Raw genomic sequence first — 25,809 nt, 5'->3', positions numbered from 1 at the left:
ATAAAATTACAATCACAAAATGGAGGCCAACCACACAATTCTGGGAATCATGGCCCAGCCAAATTGATACACACATTTTTTGAGAAACATAACTCAAACCATGACAGGAGCCCCAGCATCCTTGAAGACTGCTGTGATTACTATTTTATGTAAGTGAAATTTGACGTGAGAACTGCTCTCACTGAATTAAGATACAATTATAGTGAGGCTGATTGCATGCCGTGGTGGTACGGGGCAAGTGGTGGCACTCAACAAAGACAGGGTAGGTGTGGTTACCGTAATGGACAGCAGAGTCAAAGCAGTAATCAGACTAGTCTGACTCATATGCATTATGGCGTTGGCTTCTTAGTCATTATGTACTTAGGAGTAAAATAGATGGGAAATCTACTAAATATATACTTGATCTGTAGAAGTGGAAGAATTCTAGGTCAAGTGAATGACAGTCTAACTTGAATCACCAGAATAGAGAATCCTGGCCCTTCGGTCAGTTCCCAGACTTGAGCCAGTTTACAGACCCACAATCCATTGCGGAAGCACCCCACTACCCTGCCAAAAATTTATACTGTCAATCTTTCTCTCACCGTTCCCTAAAGGGATCTATGACCTTTTATGAGAGTGACTGTTCATTGGGGAAAAGGAAATAATCAGACTTTTCGGGGACTACTAGATACTGGCTCTGAACTGACATTAATTCCAGGAGACCCAAAACATCACTGTGGCCCACCAGTCAGAGTGGGGGTATATAGAGGTCAGGTTATTAATGGAGTCTTAGCTCAAGTTCATCTCACAGTGGATCCAGTGAGTCCCCAAACCTAACATGTAGTGATTTCCCCAGTTCCAGAATGCATAATCGGAATAGTTACACTCAGAAACTGGCAGAACCCCCACATTGGATCCCTGACATTGGAGTAAGGGTTATTAATGGTAGGAAAAGCCAAGTGGAAGCCATTAAAATTGCTCCTACCTAGGAAAATAGTAAACCAAAAGCAGTACCACAATCCTGGATGGATTGCAGAGTTTACTGCCACTATCAAGGACTTGAAGGATGCAGGGATGGTGATTCCCACTGCATCCACATTAAACTCATGTATTTGGCCTGTGTAAAAAACAGGTGAATCTTGGAGAATGACAGTGGATTATCAAAAACTTAACCAGGTGGTGACTCCAATTGCAGCTGCTGTTCCAGATGCGGTTTCATTGCTTGAGCAAGTTAATAGATCTGGTATCTGGTATGCAGCTATTGATCTGGCCAATGACTTTTACTTGATTCCAGTTTTGAAGAAACAGCAGAAGCAATTTGCCTTCAGCTGGCAAGACCAGCAGTACACCTTCACTTTCCTACCTTAAGGGTATATCAACTCTCCAGCCCTATGTTGTCATTTAGTTCACAGGGATCTTGATCACATTTCCCTTCAACGAGATGTCACACTGGTCCATTACATTGATGACATTATGCTGACTGGACCTAGTAAAGAAGAAGTATCAATGACTCTGGATGTACTGGTAAACACTTGTGTGCTAGAGGATGGGAAATTAATCCAACAAAAATTTAGGCACCTTCCACCTCAGTGAAATTTCTGAATCCAGTGGTGTGGGGCATATCAAAATATTCTGTGTAAAGTGAAGGATATGTTGTGTCCAGGCATGAACCAGTAACTTGAAATAGTAAAGTGTGTCCCTGGTGGCCACAAGACCAAAGCAGATCTCTGTGGTCCACAGTGGGACAGCAGAGGTTTTATAGCAGTCAAGGACAATAGTGGCTACAAGCTAGGGAGTTACATAAGACTGCCTCAGCAAAGTCTCAAATCCGGGGTTGGAAAACAACAGTGAACTAACGGAAAGTGTGAGGGCAGCCACATTCTGCCTCACAAAGCCTGTTTTCCCCCTTCAATTTGTTACATCTGGCCTTTCCTACAACTAATAAGGAGGCACGATGCCTGGTCGGACTCTGGGTTTTGGAAGCAACATATCCCTCATTTGGGTGTGCTACTTCAGCCTATTTAGCCAGTGACTTGAGCAACTGCCAGCTTTGAGTGGGGCCCAGAGGAAGAGAAGTCTCTACAACAGGTTCAGGCTGCCATGCAAGCCGCCCTGCCCCGTGGGCCATATAATCTGGCTGATCAAATGGTGCTTGAAGTGTCCGTGACAGATAAAGATGCTGTTTGGAGTCTTTGGCAGGCCCCTATTTTTCAATCACAGCGCAGACCCTTAGGATTTTGTGCACAGCCCTGTCATCTTCCGCAGGTAACTACTGTCCTTTTGAGAAACAGTTTTTTCTGTGTTACTGGCCTTGGTAGAGACCGAATGCTTAACCATGGGCTACCAAGTCATAATGCTGCCTGAGCTGTCCATCATGAACTGGGTGTTGTTTGACCCACAGAGTCATAAAGTGGAACGTACACAGCATTACTCCATCATTAAATGGAAGTGGTATATAGGAGATCAGGCTCTAGCAGGACCTGAAGACACAAGTAACTTGCATGAGGAAGTGGCCCAAATGCTTATGATCTCCACTCCTGTCATATTACCTTCCATCTCCCAGTCTGCACATATGGCCTTAAGGGGAGTTCCTTGTGATCATTTGACTGAGGAAGATGATACTCGTGCCTGGATTACAGATGGTTCTTCTGTGCAATATGCAAGCACTACTTGAAACCCAGCAGAGAAGTAGATAGTGCTGTGGTGGGGCTGGGGATAGCTGGCGTCAGAATTAGTAAAAAGGTTGGGAGTGGAGGCATGACCTCTGCCTCGTAGGAATCAGCTTTGGGCTGATGATCTTGATTCTCATTATCCTTCCTGAAGTTACACAGGTTCTGATGCTACCGCTACTATTATCTCATTACAATGCCTTAAAAGTTATTGAAAGTAGAAATGAGGCTGTTGGAAACGTGATAATCTAAATACTTCCTTTAGATTTATGTAAAGAAGAATAGGCCTCCCTACCAAATGCCCACTGAAATCTTGTAGAATTAATTCTTCTTTAGGTGAAAATGAATCCAAATACATTTTACAGGGTTTGTTTCCACACCTGAAAGAATATTTTGAAATAGAAAACAAAATAGGTAATATAAATAATAATTTTTTTAATTTAAAAAATGTGCTTTCTAGCTGCTCTCAAGTATCAGGTGGACTTTAAATTACATTTACAAATTTAGTATTCCAACAAAATACATCACCAAAGTTTATCACAAAGGTATTGAGTTTATAATTCATCTCAAGTATGGAATAGAATGATAACTATACAGAAGAAAAAAAAACCCAATTTGTATATATTTTTTAAAGTTATTGCTATTTTTTAAGCACAGGTTGGTGACCTAAATTACTACATCCCTTAACCCTCCACGCCCCACAACCAAGATGTGGCATGGAAAGTGTCAGGAACTGAATATAGGGTTGAGTCTGTGCCTCCTGGGTGCATGAGGGATAGAAGTGGAAATGATGCTCTGAGGGGCGTCAGGATGAAACTGCACATTCGCACACGCAGTTTTGCATTTCACACTTTAGTTTGCGTAGCTTACACAGGCAACTCCAGTGCTTTCTTCATTAAATTGCTTAAATTGTAATTGCAAGAGTGGTTTCTGGGTCCAACCACTTCCTCACATCAAACTCCACTGAGGTCTCAGAGCCCTGTCTCCTGAGTTAGTACTGGTTTACTCATAGGACCCACGTCTCCACCTGTTGGAAAAATAAGTTTCCACTTAAACCGTTTTCAACTTGTTAGGAGGAAAACAGCAGATTCCAATATAAGTGTTCCACACAACTCTAAGCTTTTGCCTTAAACACTAACTAAAAATAGCACTTTGTTATTGGTACTTTTTAGTTGAGGGGAAATCGATACAGAGCCTGTCTAAGGAGGTGATTCTGAATATAGGTTTTAACTGCCAACCTTTCCGCTAGAAGTAAAATGCTTAACATTTTAAGCCGCCTGAAGACTTCTCAGGAAAGAGAGGGCCACTAAGGAAGGTCCGCGCAGCCCCTCCCCTCCTCGGCGAGCCCTGCCCAGGCCTGGCGGGTCTCCACATCCTGCCCCTTGCCAGTTGGCCCCGCCTCCACGCCTTTGCGGCTCTTCCCGCCGCGCGCCTGCGCAGTTCACTGCAAACGCGGAAGCGGGTTGTGTGGAGAGAAAGTCTCAGTGAGGTGAGTGTATTTCCGTCTTTGTGGTATAAACGTGCGCTTATATGTCATCGTCCTCCACACGCGGTCCTGAGGATCGCTCCGGACGTAATGAAGTCTCCACACCTGCCCTTCCCACCCCCGGAGATCCCGGCGAGACCGTGAGACGTTCTGAGCTTTGGTCGTTCCGCCGCCTGCCGGGGATCCGCGTCCATTTCGGTGTAAAATCGCGCTGACGTGGGTTCACGCTCTGGCCTTCCAGCCATCGGGCTGTGTCGACGCCGCCTGCCGCTTTATTTTCCTGCTTAAACCCATCCCTGACTCCCGCCCGGCTCCAGTCCTCACAGGGAGTCTCTGGCGACATCCATCCTCTCCCCCCTCAGTGTTGCCCCTGGCGGGCAGCGCGGGCCGCCTGTCCTCTCCCTGGTCCTTGGATTCTGAGACCCCCACCTGTCTCCTCAGACCCCGTCCTCGCGTCTTCCTGTATGTAAAGAAAAGCAGTGATTTGTCTCAGTCAATTCGGTTTCACCCTCTTCCCTTTACAGGTGTGAGGTGGGGTGGGGAGTGAAATGGGGGAAGAAATTAATGACTGTCACCACGTGGTGCCTTTGAAAAGGAACGTTTAAAGTTGTTTTTTTTAATGGATTTACTTTTTTCTTAATTCATTTTCCTGTTCCAGGCTTATTGAAAATGTTTATTGAATTTCAACTTTCCTCTAAATAATCTTGTCAAAAGAAACTGAGTCAATAATAAAATTATTGTATGAGGTTTATTTGGGCAGAAGATTTCGCGAATCAGATAGCGCCAAACCTAAAGTAGAAAGTTACTGTGCGAGTATAAGAATTGACTGGATTTTTATTGACAAACTTGGAAGCAAAAAAGCTTATTTCTGATTGGCTTATACAGTTTAAGCACTGCCAGGGTCTTATTGGTCAAAGAGGGTTACTTGATTTACAGGAAAACTAGGCTTAATTAGGCATAAATTTCAGAGTTGCCCACTCAACCGCTGGTGCCATTTTGTCAGCCACAGAATTCATTTTTATTTCGTTTAACAATCAGTATCTTCTAAGAGTAATAAACAGTCTGTTAAAGTAAAGCAAAGAGATTTATTGTAGGTTCCATAACAGTCCAGACTGGGGAAAATGTCTAATTTTACAGAGAGAACAAATCTTCCAAAGTGGTGAAGCTGCGAAGACCTTTTAAAGGGTGAGAACAAAGGACTTGAGCTGTACTGTTTTGACTGGGCATTACAAACTTAGATTGATACAAGGCAGGTTACTGGAAGTGGGGTTAGGAGCGGGAAGGTTACAGGACATTTCTCTCAGAAACAGGTTGCTCAAGTGAAAACTTTCTTGTCAGCAGTTGCCTAGGAGATCTAGATAAGAGTCAGCATCAAGGTCTTCCTCCCGAGACGCTGTTTCAGGAAGGGTCTTGGTAGCTTCTGTGAAACAGTTTTATTGTTATTCTCTCAGCTTAACCACAGAGAAAAGGGGAAAACTTTGTTCACAGGCTTCAAAGAATAAGTCCAAAACCCATTGCCATTGAGTCAGTTCCAACTCACAGCAACCCGACAGGACAGTAGAACTGCCCCACAGGCTTTCCAAGGAGCAGCTGGTGGATTCAAACTGCTGATCTTTTGGTTAACAGTCAAGGTCTTAACCACTGTGCCACCAGGGCTCCAAAGAGTAAGACACAGGTTTATATGTATTAAAAGAAAGACAAGATGGAGTAGGGACCCAGTCTAAACCATGCATTTTACTTTAGTCAAGTGCCTCAGCTTACTTGCTCTTAACTCACTCCTGAAATGATCTTTATGGCATCCCATGATGAGCACATGGTATTCTTTTCTACGTATGTTCTTTTTTTTATTCACATTGATTCCAGACTTCATTAAATTTTTTTTTAATTTCCAAATTGTTTTCCCTTTTAAATTAACTGTGTCCGGTTCAAATTATGAGACCTGCATGCTTTCTGCTCTTTGTCACATATTGTAAACGTTCTTTGGTACCTTGTAAATGTTAGACTATTTCAAAGCCCACTTTGTAAGAATATCAATGACATTTATATTAACAGACAAAACCTAGCTTAAGCAGTTAATGAATTAACCAGTTAATTTAACTTTCTTCCCTCATGTGATCTGTTAAAATAGTGAGCTACAAGTAGATGTTTCCGTCTAGTACCTGTTGTCATCTCTGTGCAGGTGATGAAGGCTGGGATGGATTGACTTGGAACCTTGTTCTAACAGAGCTTGTCTATTCACAAGGAAGTTTTTTTTTTTTTTTAAATGTAAAATATATATAACAAAACATTTGCCAATTAAACAATTTATACATGTATAACTCAGTAACATTGATTACAATTTTCATGTTATACAACCATTATCATTATCCTTTTCTGACTTATTTCACCACCATTGACATAAACTCAGTGCCCTCTAAACAGTAACTGTACCTGTCCCCCTCCCTCCCATCTGTGGTAACCGCTAATAAACTTTAGTTGCTATATATTTGCCTATTGCATACAAGTGAGATCCTACAGTATTTGTCCTATTATGACTGACTTATTTCGCTCAGCATAGTTTTTTCAAGGTTCATTTGTGTCATAGCATGCATCAGGACTTCATTCCTCTTTGTGGCTGAGTAATATTCTATTGTATGTATATACCACATTTTGCTTATCCATTCATCTGTTGATGGGAATTTAGTTTCCACATTTTGACTGTTGTGAAAAGTGCTGCAATGAACATTGGTGTACAGGTTTCTGTTTGCATTCTGTTTTCATTTTTTCTGGGTATATACTTAGGATTGGGACTGTTGTGTCATATAAATTTGAGGATTGTTTTTCTGCTTCTGTAAAGAAGGCTGTTGGAATTTTAATGGGAATTGCACTGAATTTATGGAGTTGTTTGGGTGAAATTGACATCTTAACTGTATTAATAACCCTTCCAATCCATGAACATGGAATGTCCTTCCATTTATTTAGGCCTTGTAATACAGTGTCAGGACTCATCTAGATTCCTTCAGAATAAGAATCAGCACAAAGCTGGTTTCTATGAGGTAGAGGCCAGAGGTACCTCCACTCTCCAACTTCTTTACCATTCCTGACATCAGCTATTTCCCCCATGGCACGCTGTACTTCTCTGCTAGGTTCAGTAGTTCTTTGGAATGGCCACAGAGAACTCAGGGACCATACTTAAAGTTATGTGGTTTATTAGGGAAGTAACAGGAACAGCTCAGAATCAGGAAGCACATAGGTGAGGTTTGGAAGGCTCCTCTGAGGTGGAGAGCACATCCGTCCCTTCTTCAGTGCAGGACCGCTTCCAACTATGACAGTTCTCTCAGCTACTCTTGGCCGTGAAAGCACGCTTTTGGCCATGCAAGCATGCATGTTCTTCTTGGCTATGCACGCCCCCTCTCCGTCATGCATTCCTCTCTGCCTTCAGTTTCCCTGCTGTTGGCCTCTTCATTGCCAGCTGGGCCAATTCACGGCCAATGTAGCAGCCTGCTCAGCTCTCTTTGCTGCTTTCCTAGCAGCAGCTTTCTGCCTCCACTGCTGGCTTTCTGCCTCCACTGCTGGCTTTCTGCCACCAGGGCTCCCTTCCAGGCCACTTGCCGCTGGCTCCCAGCCTCCTTTTTTGGCCCCTTTCTGGCTCTCTTGTTATCTTAGTGTTAACGGCGCTTGACCCATATTACAGCTCTTTAGGAGGCTCCTCTTTCACGGACCCCCGGGTCCAAAACGCTGCACTTCAGGCCGTTGGTCTTGAGGTTCCCTTCTTGCCTCTTCTCTCTCTAGAAAACCTGTGTGGGGGTTGGCTGCTTATATAAGCAAATTCCTTGTCAATTTCAAGGTATGGCCATCACAGCAGGACCACAAAACAGCCAATCCCCTTAATGGGCTACAAGTCACTCAATCCTATTGGGTGGATTTTCAAGCCACTATTTGATAGCAAATCCTGCAAATTGCATAAAATAGACCAGTTGCGGAGCAAACTGTGGCCCAACCAATCATTTTTGGTGGAATTATAAGCCCAAGGCCAGAAAGATCGTATATAAGGGAAATCCATTGCACTGCAGGCCTCCTTTAATTTCTTTTATAGTTTTATAGTTTTCTGTGTATGGTCTTTTACCTTGGTTAAATTTATTCCTAGGTGTTTTATTCTTTTAGATGCTATTGTAAGTGGAACTTTTTCCTTGGTTTCCTTTTCAACTTCCTCATCGCTGACGTATAGAAACCCGACTGATTTTTTATTTTTGCGTGTTGACTTGTTCCCTGTCACTTTGCTGAATTCACTTATTAGCTCTAATAGTTTTCTTGTGGAATCTTAGGGATTTTCTATATACAAAATCATGTCATCTACAAAAAGAGGTAGTTTTACTTCTGTCGTAGGGGGAAAAAAATCACAAAGTTTAGTAAAGCAAAAAGAAAGTTATTCAGCATATGTTCAAAGAGACAAAAGTGGGAAATGGACAAGCATGCTTCTAGAGCCATCTCTGCCCAAGTCCAAAGAATATTACAGAATAGGCAAGAAAGGGAAAATGGACAAGCATGCTACTAGAGCCACGTCTGCCCAAGTCTGAGGAACGTTACAGAATCATCAGTATATATTAACATTACAAATGGGCAAAACCATTGAAAGCTTCACCTTTTCACAGATTAGCTAGAGACTGTGATCCTACATTTTGAATTGCCTTTCTTAACAATCATTGGTACAGGTTTCAGTAACAACAGTCAGGAGGGTCTTCATTCCTTCAACCAATTTTCTGTTTACTAAATGCTAACAGAAAAAGATGAGTGGAAGGTCTTTTGTGTTCTGTTTGATTGGTTTATGTGAAAGGTCCCCTAAAAGATATTTTCCAAGATTGTCCTAGCTGTTGTCTTTATATCCCAGGGCCCAGTTGATGTGTCCTTGTGAGTCTTTGTGAGCCCAGCTCCAGCTGGGTCATATTCTCTGTGCTCAAGAACAGGGAATAATGACTCCAGTATTATTTCCTAAATCACTTCCTCCTGCCTGATTTGGATACCTTTTCCCCCTCCATCCCGCAGCCTAATTGTTCTGTCTAGAACTTTTCAATACAGCTTTGAATAGCAGTGGGGAAAGTGAGCATCCTTGTTTTGTTCATGATCTTAATGGGGACGCTCTCAGTCTTTCTCCATTGAATATGATGTTAGCTGTAGATTTTTCATAAATAACTGTTAGCATGTTGAAGATAATTTGCTCAGAGCTTATTACCTAAGCTGAACCCTCATTAAGTTAACAACATGTTGCACAGCTGATCACTTGCTCTTTCTGAAAACTTTTTTTCTTGGCTTTTAGGACATTGCAATATAATTCTTTAAATACCTTCCTCTCTGTATGTTTGTTTCACTTTTCTTCCTGATCACTTCTCAGTGAATACCCCAGAGCACAGTCCTTGAACTTTTTCTGTCTACACCCACAGCCTTTCCCTGTCATCTCACCTCACAGCTTTAAACACCTTGATGTCTTATAATTCCACCTCTCCAACCTAGATTTTTGCCCTGAACTCTAGACTCATGTGACCAGGTGGCTCTTGGAAATCTCTGTTGGGGCCTCTAACAGGCATCTTCACCTTAAAATGTGCAAAAGTGACCTTCTGACCTCCTGTATTCCCTTTGAGCTTCTCAAGTCTCAGTTAAGGGCAGCTCTGACCGTCCTGAGGCTCAGGTAAACATCTTGGCATGTTTTAAAAATATACAACACAGTACATTGTTTTTAAGTGTTTTATGGTAAAATAAAGATGTTCTGGCATGGATTTCTAACGTGAAACTTGCCTCCAAAAATGGAGGGTGCCAAGAGACCAAAGAAGGAGGTGGGCAACTCCAAGGTGGCAGCAAAGGAGTTTGTCAGGGAGACTTACACACGAACAAATCTGTCTTGGAAAAACTACAACCAGAATGCTCCTTGGAAGCAAAGATGGTGAGACAACATCTCACATACTTTGGACATGTTATCAGGAGGGATCAGTCCCTGGAGAAGGACATCGTGCTTGGTAAAGTAAAGGTCAGCGGAAAAGAGAAAGACCCTCAACGAGATGGATTGACACAGTGGCTGTAACAGTGGGCTCAAGCATAACAACAATTGTGAGGATGGCGCATGACTGGGCAGTGTTACATTCTGTTCATAGGGTCGCTATGAATTGGAACTGACTCAGTGGCACCTAACAACAACACACGAGGTGGTCCCTGGGTGGCAGCAGACCGAGCAGACCTGCTCACCCCACAGTGGGAGGGCAGAGGTTTTAAAGTGATGATGAACAAAAGTGGCTATATGCCAGGGGCATATATAAGAATGACTTAGCAAATGGTAGTGAACTAGAAGAACGCATGAGGGCACTCATGTTTGGCTTCACAAAGCCTATTTCCCCTTCAGTCCACCTCTCCAGGCTGGCTTTTACAATCTGGCATGTTCCCCCTTTTCCACAAGGTCCCTGAGGGCCCTGAGAGGAGGTGTTAAACCTTTGCAGGTAGGGACAGACCACACCAGCAATATAAACAAACACAGCAGAAAAACCCTATACCTATGAAAAGACCCAGACCAATAAAAAACCTTGCCAGCTAGAAGGGAAAGAAGAAAACCAGGTGGCCACAGCAGACCAGGCATCAGGTGTGTCCAAGGCTGCTATCTGTTTTTCTGTATGGCCTAACCAATCAGTTATGTTCTGGTTAGGCTGGTTTATAAGTACAACATTCAGTTTTTACCATGGCACAGGTCCCGTCTTGAGCGACTGTTAGAATGTCTAGAGCCATTTGGTTCTGAAGGGCTACCTCCCTCATTTGAGTGGTTTTAGCAGTTAATAGCCACAGGCTTTCTCTGCCTTCATTCAGAGCCTGTTCAGTAAAATCAGTTAGAGCTTCAATTTATCCCATTACTTCTAGGAGCCTGTGGGTGGGGGAACCAGAACAGTTCAAAGGAAATCATACCAGTGGAAAAGACTACACTTGGTCTACATGGCTTTTACCATTGAGTAATTCAGTTTTTGGTATACTTTTCCTAACGTTTCCTGTATCATACAGTAACCTCAAAGTGCAGTGGCTTGTCCAATCATATGGTAACCAGGGCCACAAGTAGTGGCCACATAGCCATCAGGTGCCATTAACCTGTTGTTGTTGAGTCGATTCCGACTCATAGCGACCCTATAGGACAGAGTAGAACTGCCCAATAGAGTTTCCAAGGAGCACCTGGTGGATTGAAACTGTTGACTTTTTGGTTAGCAGCCGTAGCTCTTAACCACGCCATCTAGGTTTCCTCAAGTGCCATTAGGAGCAAGGTATGCACCTGCCATCCTGTTGGGGTTTTTATACTGCAACCATTCAGTGGTATTAGGTGTTATCACCCGTTGACAGTGAGACACAGGAGTCCGGCCCACGATGCAGAAGGACTTGGAGGGAGACAGAGGAACCCATGGGGTTTTACTTGCTTCAGAATAGACGGAAGTAGGTTTCCCTAACACACTCTGTTTGGGTATTGTCTTAGTCATCTATTACTGCTATAACAGAAATACCACAAGTGAATGGCTTTAACAAAGAAATCTGTTTTCTCACAGTCTGGTAGGCTAGAAGTCCAAATTCAGGGCATCAGCTCCAGGGGAAGGCTTTCTGTCTCTGTCGGCTCTGGAGGAAGGTCCTTCTCATCAATCTTCCCCTGGACTAGGAGCTTCTCCATGCAGGAACCCTGAGTCCGATGGATGTGCTCTGCTCCCAGTGCTTCTTTCTTGGTGGTATGAGGTCCCCAACTCTCTGCTTGCTTCCCTTTCCTTTTATCTCTTGTAAGATAAAAGGTGGTGCAGGCCACACCCTAGGGAAGCTCCCTTTACATTGGATCAGGGATGTGACCTTAGAGTGTTATACAATCCCGCCCTAATCCTCTTTAACGTAAAATTACAATCACAAAATAGAGGACAACCATACAATACTGGGAATCATGGCCCAGCCAAATTAATGCACACATTTTGGGGGGACATAATTCAATCCATGATGGGTACCAACCAATCTAAACCACCCCAGCTGTGGGAAACACCCTCTCAATGGCCATAACTGAGAGGCATTGTAGCCTCTTAGCAAGATGAGGGTGTCTGCGACAGTCAGAGTCCAGGAAAAGGTGATGTTTGCACACCCTCTTCTGTTATTCCTGATACACTTTAATTAGATAAAGAGGCTTTAATACCACCACCACCCCACCCCCAGTGTCTCTCACAGCTGCCCAGTTGGTTCCGGCCAGTGGCTCCACAATCCAAGGCATGCTTTTGGTGGTTGAGAAGGAGAGTCGTTCACAGACCCAGCAGCTGCTTTTGTTGTGGACTATGGCAAAGCTTTGAGCCCACTCTAGTAAGATGTTGGCAGCGCCAAAGAGAAGAAAGCAGAGTACGCCATACCTCCAGTCAGAAAGGTAAATTTTCCCAGTCTATTAGGATCATGCTAGTGGCTTCCCCTCGGATTTTGAGAACAGCAGATGCTTTAGGCATTTTTCCTTGTTGAGTGTACCATATGTGCTGCCCTGGGGAGGTCACTCGAGAGGCTTGAGTAAAGTCACCTGTTTTGCTGTACGCCTGAAAAGGAGACCCACTTCCATCCTTCATAGTATAGTTGTCGTTCCTTTCCATGTAAAGCATTACTGTCACGGCCCTCTGTGCAGCAGTATGATGGGCTCCCACGTTAGGCTGATCAGTTCCTCTGCCTCCAGAGGGACAAAGTAACCAATTCACCCTGGTGGGGTGTTGCACGACAGGTGCCAGTAGATGGTTCCACTTCTCAGCCCCAGGTCCTGAGGTGTCCAGAGCACTACGCTGTTTTGTTCTAGTAAGAATTTTGGTGGATACCCTTCCAGTGTCTGATGTTACTTGCATCATTGTCACTAGGTGCTTCTAGTCTGGCATATGGAGCTGAAGCCCCAGTGGGAGCGAATTTATTAACCTCAAAGCCTCAGGCAGCACCTTGGACCACCTGGCCAAAGAAGCCTTGCTGGTTTTGTATGTAACGCTTACACTTATGCAACCAGCACCTTTGTCTTCTCAAAAGCTTGCTGCTATTCAGTACCCCAGTCCCAAGAAGCACCCTTTTTTGCCAGGCGATTCTGAAGCACTGGGCTAAGTTGGGAATAAATAACTCCCCAGAATCTCAAAAGCTCCATGAAGGCCTGCACTTCTTTTTGCATGTTAGGGGTGAGGAGCCCTGGTGGCGCAGTGGTTAAGATCTATAGCGAGATATGGCTGCCAATCAAAAGGTCGGCAGTTCGAATCCACCATCCACTCTTTGGAAACCGTATGAGGCAGTTCTACTGTGTCCTGCAGGGTAGCTATGAGTCGGAATCGACTTGACGACAACAAGTTTGGTTTTGGTTTTTTAGGGGCGAGGTAAGCTTGTATCTCCTCAACTATGGCTTCAGGCAGCACACGGGTCTTATCCAACCAGACAACCCCAAGAAATTTTACTGATGTTCCCAGCCCCCACACCTTTTCGGGGATCACGGCCAGTATTCTCCCCTGCAGGTGGATGATTAGGGTGTCTAGACACTCCTGTAACAGAGAAACATCTTTAGCAGTTAACATGATGTCATCAGTATAATGAAACTAATGGACAATAGTGTTGTTGTTAGGTGCCGTTGAGTTGGTTCTGTACAGCAGAACAGAACACCGCCCAGTCCTGCACCATCCTCACAGTCGTTACACTTGAGCCCATTGTTGCAGCCACTGTGTCAGTCCATCTCATTGATGGTCTTCCTCTTTTTCGCTGACCCTATACTTTACCAAGCATGATGTCCTTCTCCAGGGACTGCTCCCTCCTGATAACATGTCCAAAGTATGTAAGGCATAGTCTCACCATCCTTGCTTCTAAGGAGCATTCTGGTTGTACTTCTTCCAGGACAGACTTGTTCGTTCTTTTTGCAGTCCATGGTATATTCAATATTCTTCGCCAACACCACCGTTCGAAGGCATCAATTCTTCTTCAGTCTTCCTTATTCATTGTCTAGCTTTCACACGTATATGAGGCAGTTGAAAATACCATGGCTTGAGTTAGGCACACCTTAGTCTTCAAGGTGACATCTTTGCTTTTCAACACTTTAAAGAGGTCGTTTGCAGCAGATTTGCCCAGTGCAATGCGTCTTTTGATTTCTTGACTGCTGCTTCCAGGGGTGTTGATTGTGTATGCAAGTAAAATGAACCCTTGACAACTTCAGTCTTTTCACCATTTATCATGATACTGCTTATTGGTCTGGTTGTGAGGATTTTTGTTTTCTTTATGTTGAGGTGTAATCCGTACTGAAGGCTGTGGTCTTTCATCTTCATTAGTAAGTGCTTCAAGTCCTCTTCACTTTCAGCAAGCAAGATTGTGTCATCTGCATAACACAGGTTGTTAATGAGTCTTCTTACAATCCTGATGCCCTGTTCGTTCTTCATATAGTCCAGCTCCTTGGATTATTTGCTTAGCATACAGATTTAATAGATATGTTGAAAGGATACAACCCTGACGTACACCCTTCCTGATTTTAAACCATGCAGTATCCCCTTGTTCTGTTCAAACGACTGTGTCTTGATCCATGTACTGATTCCTCATGAGCACAATTAAGTGTTCCAGAATCCCCATTCTCTGCAGTGTTATCCATAATTTGTTATGATCCACACAGTCGAATGCCTTTGCATAGTCAATAAAACACAGGTAAAAATCTTTCTGATATTCTCTGCTTTCAGCCAGGATCCATCTGACATGAGCAGTGATATCCCTGGTTCCACTTCCTCTTCTGAATCCGGCCTGAATTTCTAGCAGTTCCCTGTCGATGTACTGCTGCAGCTGCTTTTGAATGATCTTCAGCAAAATTTTACTTGCAGGTGATATTAATGATTTTGTTTGATAATTTCCGCATTCTGTTGAATCACCTTTCTTGGGAATAGGCATAAATATGGATCTCTACCAGTTGGTTGGCTGCTTCCAAATTTCTTGGCATAGACGAGTGAGCACTTCCAGCACTGCATCCATTTGTTGAAACATCTCGATATTCTGTTAATTCCTGGAGACTTGTTTTTCACCAGTGCCTTCAGTGCAGCTTGGATCTCTTCCTTCAGTATCATCAGTTCCTGATCATATGCTACCTCTTGAAATGGTTGAACGTCGACTAGTTCTTTTTGGTATAATGACTCTGTATTCTTTCCATCTTCTTTTGATACTCCCTGCGTCGTTTAATATTTTCCTCTTCGAGTCCTTCACTGTTGCAACTCAAGCCTTGAATTTTTTCTTCAGTTCTTTCAGCTTGAGAAATGCTGAGCTTGTTCTTCCCTTTTGGTTTTCTATCTCCAGCTCTTTGCACATGTCATTATAATACTTTTGTCTTCTCCAGCCGCCCTTTGGAATCTTCTGTTCAGTTCTGTTACTTCATTATTTCTTCCTTTCGCTTTAGCTACTCGATGTTTAAGAACAAATTTCAGAGTCTCTTCTGACATCCATTTTGGTCTTCTTTTCTTTCCTGTCTTTTTAATGACCTCTTTCTTCATGCATGATGTCCTTGATGTCATTTCATAACTCGTCTGGTCTTCGGTCATTAGTATTCAGTGCATCAAATCTATTCTTGAGATGGTCTCTAAATTCAGGTGGGATATACTCAAGGTCATACTTTGGCTGTCTTGGACTTGGTCTAATTTTCTTCAGTTTCAGCTTGAACTTGCATATGAGCAATTAATGGTGTGTTCCACAGTTGGCCCCTGGCCTTGTTCTGACTGATGATATTGAGCTTTTCCATCTTTCCACAGATGTAGTCGATATGATTCCTGTGTTTTTCATCTGGAGACGTTCATGGGTATAGTCACTGTTTATGTTGGTGAAAAAAAGGATTTGCAATAAAAAAGTTATCGGTCTTGCAAAATTCTGTCATGCAATCTCCAGTATCGTTTCTGTCTTCAAGGCCATATTTTCCAACTACCGATCCTTCTTCTTTGTTTCCAACTTTCGCATTCCAATCACCAGTAATTATCAGTGCATCTTGATTGCATGTTCAATCAATTTCAGACTGCAGAAGCTGGTAAAAATCTTCAGTTTCTTCATCTTTGGCCTTAGTAGTTGGTGCATAAATTTGAGTAATAGTCGTGTTAGCTGGTGTTTCTTGTAGGTGCATGGATATTATCCTGATCACTGGCAGCGTTGTACTTCAGGATGGTTCTTGAAATGTTCTTTTTGAATATAAATGCAATGCCATTCCTCTTCAGGTTATCATTCCCGGCATAGTAGACCATATGATTGTCTGATTCAAAATTGCCAATACCAGTCCATTTCAGCTCACTAATGCCTAGGATATCGACGTTTATGCGTTCCATTTCATTTTTGACGATTTCCAATTTTCCTAGATTCATACTTCGTACATTCCAGATTCTGATTATTAATGGATGTTTGCAACTGTTTCTTCTCATTTTGAGTTGTGCTGTGTCAGCAAATGAAGGTCCCGAAAATTTGACCCCATCCACATCATTAAGGTCGACTATTTTGAGGAGGCAGCTCTTTCCCAGTCATCTTGAGTGCCTTCCAACGTGGGGGGCTCATCTTCCAGCACCATATCGACAGTGTTCTGCTGCTGTTCATAAGGTTTTCACTGGCTAATTCTGAAGATCAGGGTAGTGTTGGTAAAAGGTGACTGGGATGCAAAAGCTGCCCTCTTAGCTTCTTTTCCACACTTAGAAGTCACGTGTTTCCCTACAACTGTGCTATGCCACTTGATGTTTTTGGGGCATCTCTGTACTCATGTGGCAGTCCACACACATCAAGCATATGAGCCAGACCTCCCCACATGGAGGTGGCTGGCCAATCTGGGATTTTCACTGCAGAGGCCTAACTCCCACTTGCTGTTTCCTTGGTCTCCTAGCTGGCTCACCAGTTGTCCCAACATGAACTTGAAACATGAAACTTGCCTCCAAAAATGGAGAGCGCTGAGAGACCGAAGAATTAGGCAGTTCCGTGGTGGCAGCAAAGGAGTTTATTAGGGAGACTTACACACGAGCCAGATCCTGGGTGGAAGCAGGACTAAGCAAATCTCTGCTCCATGCAGTGGGAGGACAAAGATTTTATAGTGGTGGTGAATAATAGTAGCTACGTGCCAGGGACTTACATAAGAATGAATTCGCAAACAGTAGAGAACTAGCAGAACAAATGAGGGTGCTCATGTTTGGCCTCACAAAGCCTATTTCCCCTTCAAGACAGTAGCTGTTACCTTAAAATGGGTGAAGGAATACAGTTTCCAAAATTCCTTTAGGGTGTGAGAGAAAATTAGTTGAAGATCCCTGCCCTTCCTAATCTGCTTTCCCAAGACCTCTCTGACCTCGTCTTCTTTTTGCCTTCTTGTTCATTGTCTCCAGCTACACGGGCCTTTGCCTCTTGCTAATACCCGAATCTCTTTAACTCTTCAGGGTATTCACATGGCTAGTTCCTCTGCTTGGAGCTCCCTGGTCCCTCACATACATCTGGCAAACACCATTCCTCCCTCATCTGGTCTCACCTTCTCTGGGCAATCTTCTCTGATCCTCCTATTTAACATTGCTGCCACACCCTCACCCTCATCCTTGGCCCATAATGCCTATTTTGCACATTTCTCTCTGCTCCTTCTTCTTCTGCTTGGATACATGTGACAGCATGGCCACAGGAGAGAGCAGAGCCACAGGCTGGGAAGTGTGTTGCCTCCTCTGAGCTGGCTCAGCCCTGCCTCCACACTGGATTGCTGAGGTATTTTGCAAACACATCGCTGTGCCCCTTCCTCAGAGATTCTCCTTCAAATAGTTTAGGTGGGGCTCAGCCTCAAGAATGATTTCAAGTGCCCCAGGTAATTCTAATCTGCATCTAGCTTAGAGTACTAAGGCTCTAGGTCATCTATTTCTGAGTCTGAGACCAGTGATCATTCCAGGGGAAGTGACAGGAGCTCTTCTCTGCTTGGAGTTTGGTATCAGAGCCAGTTCTGTGACCTAAATGGGAAGATCAGTCCAACTCAGATCCCCCTGCTGCAGCGGAGTGTGTGGGCAACACCAGGCAAGGAGGGCAGTAAACTCACCAGTTGGTCTCCATATAGGAGTTTGTTGTCCCTGAATCCCTTGTGGTCCAGCAAAAAGCAGGGACTGTCTTCCCCCATGGTGAGGTCCTCCTTACATGTGTGATTGTGGACAGGAAAGGGATGTGTTGATTCTAAGCATTTAACAGCATATTTTTGACACTCAGGGTTGACTTCTCAAGACTCATCTTACCTGAGAAACAAGTTTGGAGGAATAAGAGATTAAGAGGTGTCCAAAATGACTCTTTCCCAGGTAACAGTCTTATTCTTGGTGGATGGTTCTTTCCTGTCCTTCCTGAAATGCTGTCTTGAGAATTTGCTCATCTCCTCTGACCCTGACATGTTTGCTTGCATTCACCCAGGGCTTTCCTCAGTCCCTTTTCACCTCCACACAGATTCTATCTCATGGTGTGACCCAGTGACATGGGACTTGGGAAAGAGGCTCCATTTAGGGAGCATCATAGGAAGGGCTTCACACAAGGCCTGATGGGAGACAGGTTGGGCCCAGTGAGGGTGTTCAGCAGGGAGTGCTTAGTTGCTGCATCTGCATGCCCTGTCACCTCTCTGTGGGCCACAGTTAAGGCAACTGCACATTTATGTATTGTATTACTCCACAGGAACAGCTGAAAATTCTGGAAAAGAAGACTTATAATGAGAAACCTACTTTGCCTGATTTTTAATACATGTGAAGTTAAGCAAGTGAATCTGTGCTACTGGTTCCAGAATATTAATGATTTGATATACAATGGGAAGTTTGGTAACAGACATCAGTGGTAGAGGATACTTTATTCCATAATTACTGTTAAAATATGGAATTCACCTAAATGTCTGCTAGCAGGAGGTTCTTTAAATCATTCACAGCACATAAGCATGGAAAATTAAGTCCCAATTCTCACTTCTCTGAATCCAAGTGTGTTCATCAATAGGATATCAGTCCTAAGCTCAGGGGGTCCCAGCTTCCCTCACTGGCTCCTAACACTACCTTGGGTTTGATAATTTGATAGAACAGCTCACAGATCTCACAGAAAGTACTATCCTCACAATTATAAAAGGATGTAAACAAAGAGTCCTATAGAGTGAGGTCAGGAAGAGTTCCCAATGTGGTATTTCCATATCCCAAAGGACATGCTACCCTCTCACATGCATGGATGTTTTTTACTAACCAAGGAGCACATAGAACATCAGTGTCCAGAGCTTTTATTTAGGGTCTCATTATGTAATTCAAGTTCTAGCCCCTGTCGTCTGAGTTGGATCATGTAACAATGGCATTGTAGGGACATCTGACCACCTTTGACTTCACAAGGAGGAAGGAGAATCAAGATCAACTCCCCAAGGCTGATTACTGTGAGGCAGAGGTTAGACATGCCTCCACCCTTCAACCTTTTTACCAATTCTGATACTAACTGTCCCTCCCATGACACTCTACTTCTCTGCTGAGTTCAGTAATTTGTTGCAGAAGCCGCACAGAACTCACAGATAATATTTATGATTATAGGGTTTAATAGAGAAGTAACAGGTTACAGTTCACGTTCAGGAACACTCTTGATAGAGTTCTTAGATAAGGACATCCTCTTCTCAGCCATGCCCAATCTCTCTGGCCCCTCGGTCCCTTGGCCCAGCCTCTGCCCTGCTTGGGCAAGTGTTACAAAGTATTTTTAGCTCTGCTGATAAGTGCCTGGAGGCAACCCACTCCGCCCGTAAGCCTCTAGCTCGAAAGTGCTCAGCTGTCTCACTATGTGGGCCAGGAAGCCCACCATGCCGTCTCCTGCCAGTCTTCTGACTCTGCTGCCACTGTTTCTCTGCTGCTTCTCGCCATCTTCAGTGTTAGAATTCTCTCTCTCGATCTCCTGGTTCCAAGAGCTTCTCAGCTCAGGGATTCCAGGTCCAAAGGACACGCTTTTTTCTTGGTGGTAATGAGATCCTTCCTTCTCGCCTCTGGGATGGCTTATTTTAAGCCTAGTAGAATGGCAACACTAACCATTTCCCTCATTAGGGTTCCATACATATAATTTACATGGTCCCACCCCGACAAGGTGCCATGCACCTTATTTACATTATTAGCAAACTATCCAATCCCCTTGTAGGGCCACAAGCCCTCATTTACATAGTCCACAGTCTTTTGGTGGGAGTTATGAGACCATGATGAGAAAGTCCATATAAAAGTGATCCATCACACCACAGGTCGATAACATGAGGCTTATGCCATGGGACTGATATCAGAAGGTTGATAACATGAGGTGGGTCTTTCTGTCCTGTTCAGCCCCTATCTAGGTGTCACCTCATTAGCATAACTTGCTAGGTTAGATGTCCTCAGAGCCCTCAAAGGCACCCAAGATTGGGGGAAATCAAAGGTTTGAGAGGTTATCTCTCAGATATCAAAGACAAAGACCAAATTTTTTTGGTAAAGTAAACCCTACAACAGCCATCCTTTGGAGACTGTGGTGTTCAGAGACTCTCCTCCAACAGGCCTTTTAGATAAAAATGGTTTCATTCAGCCAAGATGTAGGAACAGAACTTTATCAATCATTAGGAATGGAAGCAAATATTGATTCCACCTTTGTTATTAAGTACTTTATTTCTTTTATTTTAAACATACATGATGGATATATTTATTTTGTGGTAAAACTAGAAACAATGATGCTGATAGGGAGTAAAATGTAAACCTTCTCTATCCTGTTACATCCTCCACCATCACTCACAGCCTCCATCAGAAACCCGTCTTGTCAGTTCTGAGGCAAGAGTCAGTGTTGGTCTTGGTAAAAGGCATTATCATATGATGTGATTTAACCTAAATTTCTCCAGTGACTGTTGTTGTGATATTTTCTTCTTTGACTTTTGAAAATTATACATCATATGTCTTGGAATTGTTTCATGTTAGTAAACAGAGAGATAGCTTGCTCTTTTGAGTTGTTATTAGAGCATCCAGACAGTGAACATAAATGGGTTGTTTACAGTTTTTCACTGTTATAAAGAATGTCACAGTGGTCTTCTGACTACCTGACTATTTTCCAGATATCTGTGGGTTCCTCTGGGTTGGGAAACTTGAAGAGTGATTCCTGCATATATGATGCTGCTTTAGTGTTTTGATAGATTCTGGCAAGATGCTGCAGAACACAACATCTAGCACTTATACGTAGATGACCCTGTGGGAATTGTTCTCATTTGCTTATTTTTTTTATGGTCCACCAAAATGAAATCCCGTATGATGCAATAGATTTGATATCCTGTGATAGAAAAGCATAATAAAACAAAATTGGGGACATGTAACTTGCTCAGTATTATGTGGATCTGTCAAACTTCTCACATCAACCAACTTGCTTGTATACCTTTCTCCTTTTATCATTTGGTAGAAAAATAAGAATTTTTCCTTTTCCAGTTGTAAGATGTGGTTTTTTGTTGTTGTTGTTACTATTTGTTTTTTTAACAGGTACTGTTGACATTCAGGGATGTGGCCATAGAATTCTCTCAGGAGGAGTGGGACTATTTGGACCCTGCTCAAAGGACTTTGTACAGGGATGTGATGTTGGAGAACTACAGGAACCTGCTCTCCCTCGGTGAGCATAACCTCTCTCTAGAAGTTGAGATCTCTTGTGTATCTCTGCATTTTCCCTGTGAGTCTCTTGGAAGCCCCTGCTCTGCTGGATGGACTTAGAAATCTCTGTTCTTATGGTGGAGGTAGAAGTTTGTTCAGAAATAAAGTTTCTTAATATGGCATCAGAACTTTAGCCTTCCCATTTCTTCAGATGATCTGCCCGGTTCACTCTAGGTCCCTGCTGTGTTCCATGCCTTAAGTATGCATAAAACCTTATGGCTAGCTTTTAATGTATCCAATTGAGTTGTTCTTGGAAGAGAGCTAGATATCTACATATTTAATACATTACTTAATTATTCCAAAGGAGGTGGCGAATGGATGAATGTTTGAAATACTTTTCTAGAGACAACTGTGATATTCTAAGCTGAACAAATGGCTTGGATTGTATTCTGCAAAAGCTATAGATTTTTTTTTTTTTTCTGATAAGCAGGAATCTCTCCTTCTGAGATAAATATTGTCTCCATTTTGAAGAAAGGGACAGAGCCCTGGACTGTGGAGAAGACAGCGAAACTAGCAGAAAACCCAGGTATGTGGAAATGTATCAAGATGTGAACATAGGTGTCTTGGTTTCTTAGCGCTGTGATAAAATAGAAATACTGCCAGTGAGTGGCTCTAACAAGCAGAAGTATATTTTCTCACAGTTAATGATGCTAGAAGTTCAAATTCAGGGCTCCAGCTCTAGGGGAAGGCTTTCTGTCTCTGTCGGCTCTAGGTGAAAGTCATTGTCTCTTTTCAGCTTCTGTTCCTCAGATCCTTGGTGATCTTCATGTGGTGTGTATCTTCCCCTCTGTTTGTTATAGCTTTCTTCTGTGCCTGATATGTTTATTTGTATCTCAGGAAGGGATTGGCTTAAGACACACTGACATGACCTCATTAACATAACAAAGAAGTCTCTATTCCCCAGTAGGATTACATCCACAAGTATAAAGGTACGGATTTATAACAGGTAACTTTTGGGGAAAAATTCAATCCATAACAATAGGTAAGAGGTCAGATGGTTAGAAAAGAAACCACACCATCAAATATGTTTTGAGGAACCTCTTCTGCAATGGGAAACCAAAACCAAACCTGTTGCCATCGAGTCATTTCTGACTCATAGCGACCCTATAGGAAAACACAAGTTTTTTTCTTGTGAGCTCTCAAAGAAAATTTTTCTTCCCTACTCTTGCCTGCACCCCACATGTCGTTCTCTTCACATTTGTAAAAGTTCATCCACCAGTGGTGCTGCAGCTCAAGCAGAGACAAAGGCAGTGTCTTTATTATAACCTACAACATGCTATTATCTGGTCACTATGACATCTTTGGTGCCATGATTTTGACAGGGACAAGGAGGGCTGTTTCAGAGGGGTGTTCTTTCCCCCTTGGTTTCTCCTTCTGTACTTGGTTTCATGTGATTCTCAGTTCTCAGTTCGTATAGGTCATAAGCTGAGGCCTCCTTCATTCTGAAGCATCTGTCCAGATTCTGTGTGCATTAGAGACCCTCTCAGGAGATGGCAAAGCATTGCTATCTCTTCTTTGCAGAGAAGCCTCCAGGAAATTGCATAGGACTTTCACCAGACCTATCTTGAGTTTTCAGGCCCCTCACACATTTCATAATTTCTGCCTGTCTAAACTTCAAGAGTGTGTATAACAGGAGAGTATAGTGGGACTTCTGAGAGTGTTAACCAGCAGTACTGTAAAGACAGTAGACAGATCCAGTTTTTCAACATATTCTCAGCTTGTGTTTATGGGCAGAGTACACAGCCTCTTCTCAAGGAGCCCACCAATTCTGACACGCTTACTTTACTCCTGTATGTGGTATTTTTCTCCTTCTTCATGCTCTCTGCATAGACTGGGAATGTTGAAACACCTTGGATCTTCTTGGATTCGTATTCTCCTAAATCTCATGTCTGTTTCATGATCAGTTTACCTCCAGTTCTTAGGAGTCAAGCCACAGGCCTGCTGTCTGACCTGCCAGTTCTAGGATTCGCCAGCTTCCACAGCCCCTTGGGCTGGCAGCCTATCATGTGACCTGAGTTGCCAGTTTCTGCAGCCTGTGATCTGAAATGCCAGTTTGGATTTGTCAGCCCCTGCAGCCATGTGGGTTGGGAGACACCTGTGCCTGACCCACGAATTTGGGACTTGCCAGCCTCCACAATTGTGGGAGCCATTTCCTTTATATGGTTCAGTTTGTGAGTTCTGTGAGACAATGCAGCGAATGAGGGAACCCAGAGACGGGACAGAGAGTATTAAAAGGAAAGGGAGTAGTTGATGTTAGAGATGATAGAGTGGTACAGCCACTTGTAAGAGTTGGACATTTGGGACATCTTTAACCTCCACCTCATAGGAACCAGCTTTGTGTTGATCCTTATACAAGAAATTATTTGTTCAGGGGGTTACCAGGTGACAGAAAATTCTTAAAAGAGAACATTCTGATTAGTATGTAACAATATTATCCTGCTAAATACAGAAGTACCTCTTCAAACCAGTGAGTCGAATGGTTAGCAAGTCCCAGAATTTTGAAATAGAAAGTATTACAAGAGCCTGGCTGATAATTGGTTCCAGGTGTGTAATCTAGCATCAGGGCCTGTCTTAGTCATCTAGTACTGCTACAACAGAAATACTACAAGTGGATGGTTTTAATGAAGAGAAGTTTATTTCCTCACAGTTAAAGTAGGCTAAAAGTCCAAATTCAGGGCGTCACCTCCAGGGGAAGGCTTTTTCTCTCTGTCGGCCTTCTTCTCTTCAGTGTCCCCCTGGACTAGGAGCTTCTCTGCACAGGGATCCCGGTCCAAAGGATGCACTCTGCTCCCAACACTGCTTTCTTGATGGTATGAGCTCCCCCATTCTCTGCTTGCTTCCCTTTCCTTTTATCTCTTGTAAGGTAAAAGGTGGTGCAGGCCACACCCTAGGGAAACTCCCTTTACATTGGATCAGAGATGTGACCTGGGTGAGGGTGGTGTTACAATCCCACCCTAATCCTCTTTAACATAAAATCATAATCACAAAATGGAGGCCAACCACACAATTCTGGGAACCATGGCCCAGCCAAATTGACACACATTTTTGAGGGAACATAATTCAAACCATGACAGGGCTTGTTTGCATTCAGGAGGAGGCATGAAAATCAGGATCAGCATAAAGCTGGTTTCTGTGAGGTGGAGGTCAGACATATCTCCACTCTCTGACTTTTTCACTGTTTCTCACACTGGCTGTTACCATGACAGTACTCTACTTCTTTGCTGGTTTGATAATTTGTTGCAGTGGCCACACAGAATTCACCAACCGTACTCACAGTCACATGGTTTATTAAGGAAGTAACAGGTAATAGGAAGGCTGTGCATCAAGGTCGTATCCTTTCACCATACTTATTCAGTCTGTATGTGGGGCAAATAATCTGAGACGCTGGACTATATGAAGAAGAACAGGGCATCATGATTGGAGGAAGACTCATTAACAACCTGTGTTATGCAGATGACACAATCTTGCTTGCTGAAAGTGAAGAAGACTTGAAGCACTTACTGATGAAGATCAAAGACCACAGCCTTCAGCATGGCTGACACCTCAACATAAAGAAAATAAAAATCTTCACAACTGGACCAATAAGCAACATCATGATAAATGGAGAAAAGATTGAAGTTGTCAAGTATTTCATTTTACTTGCATCCGCAATCAACAACCATGGAAGCAGCAGTCAGGAAATCAAAAGACACATTGCACTGGGCAAATCTACTGCAAAAGAGCTCTTTAAAGTGTTAAAAAGCAAAGATGTCACCTTGAAGACTAAGGTGCGCCTGACCCAAGCCATGGTGTTTTCAGTTGCCTCATACACATGTGAAAGCTGGACAATGAATAAGGAAGACCGAAGAATAATTAACACCTTTGAATTATGGTGTTGGCAAAGAATGTTGAATATACATGGACTTCCAAAAGAACAAACAAATCTGTCTTGGAAGAAGTATAGCGAGAACGCTCCTTGGAAGCAAGGATGGCGAGACTTCATCTCACATACTTTGGACATGTTATCAGGAGGGATCAGTCCCTGGAGAAGGACATCATGCTTGGTAAAGTAGAGGGTCAGCGAAAAAGAGGA

The 25,809-nt window shown here is 43.3% G+C and overlaps 1 protein-coding gene across 2 annotated transcripts in view; it reads left to right on the top strand.

Moving 5' to 3' along the window:
* Nucleotides 1–4,091: 4,091 nt before the first annotated feature.
* LOC111821497 (zinc finger protein 160-like) overlaps nt 4,092–25,809 on the top strand; it is a 34,131-nt gene continuing 12,413 nt past the window's right edge. Inside the window, exons 1-4 of one of the 2 annotated variants that reach the window (XM_023736380.1) lie at nt 4,092–4,137; nt 18,313–18,398; nt 21,573–21,699; nt 22,168–22,263. In XM_023736380.1, coding sequence (XP_023592148.1) covers nt 18,384–18,398; nt 21,573–21,699; nt 22,168–22,263 — 238 coding nt within the window. In that variant the 5' untranslated portion in view covers nt 4,092–4,137; nt 18,313–18,383. Of the gene's footprint in view, nt 4,138–18,312; nt 18,399–21,572; nt 21,700–22,164; nt 22,264–25,809 lie in introns of both variants that reach the window. The other variant, XM_023736379.1, reaches the window with a different exon arrangement.

Source organism: Trichechus manatus, unplaced genomic scaffold (genome assembly GCF_000243295.1).
Source record: "Trichechus manatus latirostris isolate Lorelei unplaced genomic scaffold, TriManLat1.0 scaffold00087, whole genome shotgun sequence".
Lineage (NCBI taxonomy): Eukaryota > Metazoa > Chordata > Mammalia > Sirenia > Trichechidae > Trichechus > Trichechus manatus.
Note: the sequence above shows the minus strand (reverse complement) of the source record. Positions and strands in the feature narration are given on the sequence as shown.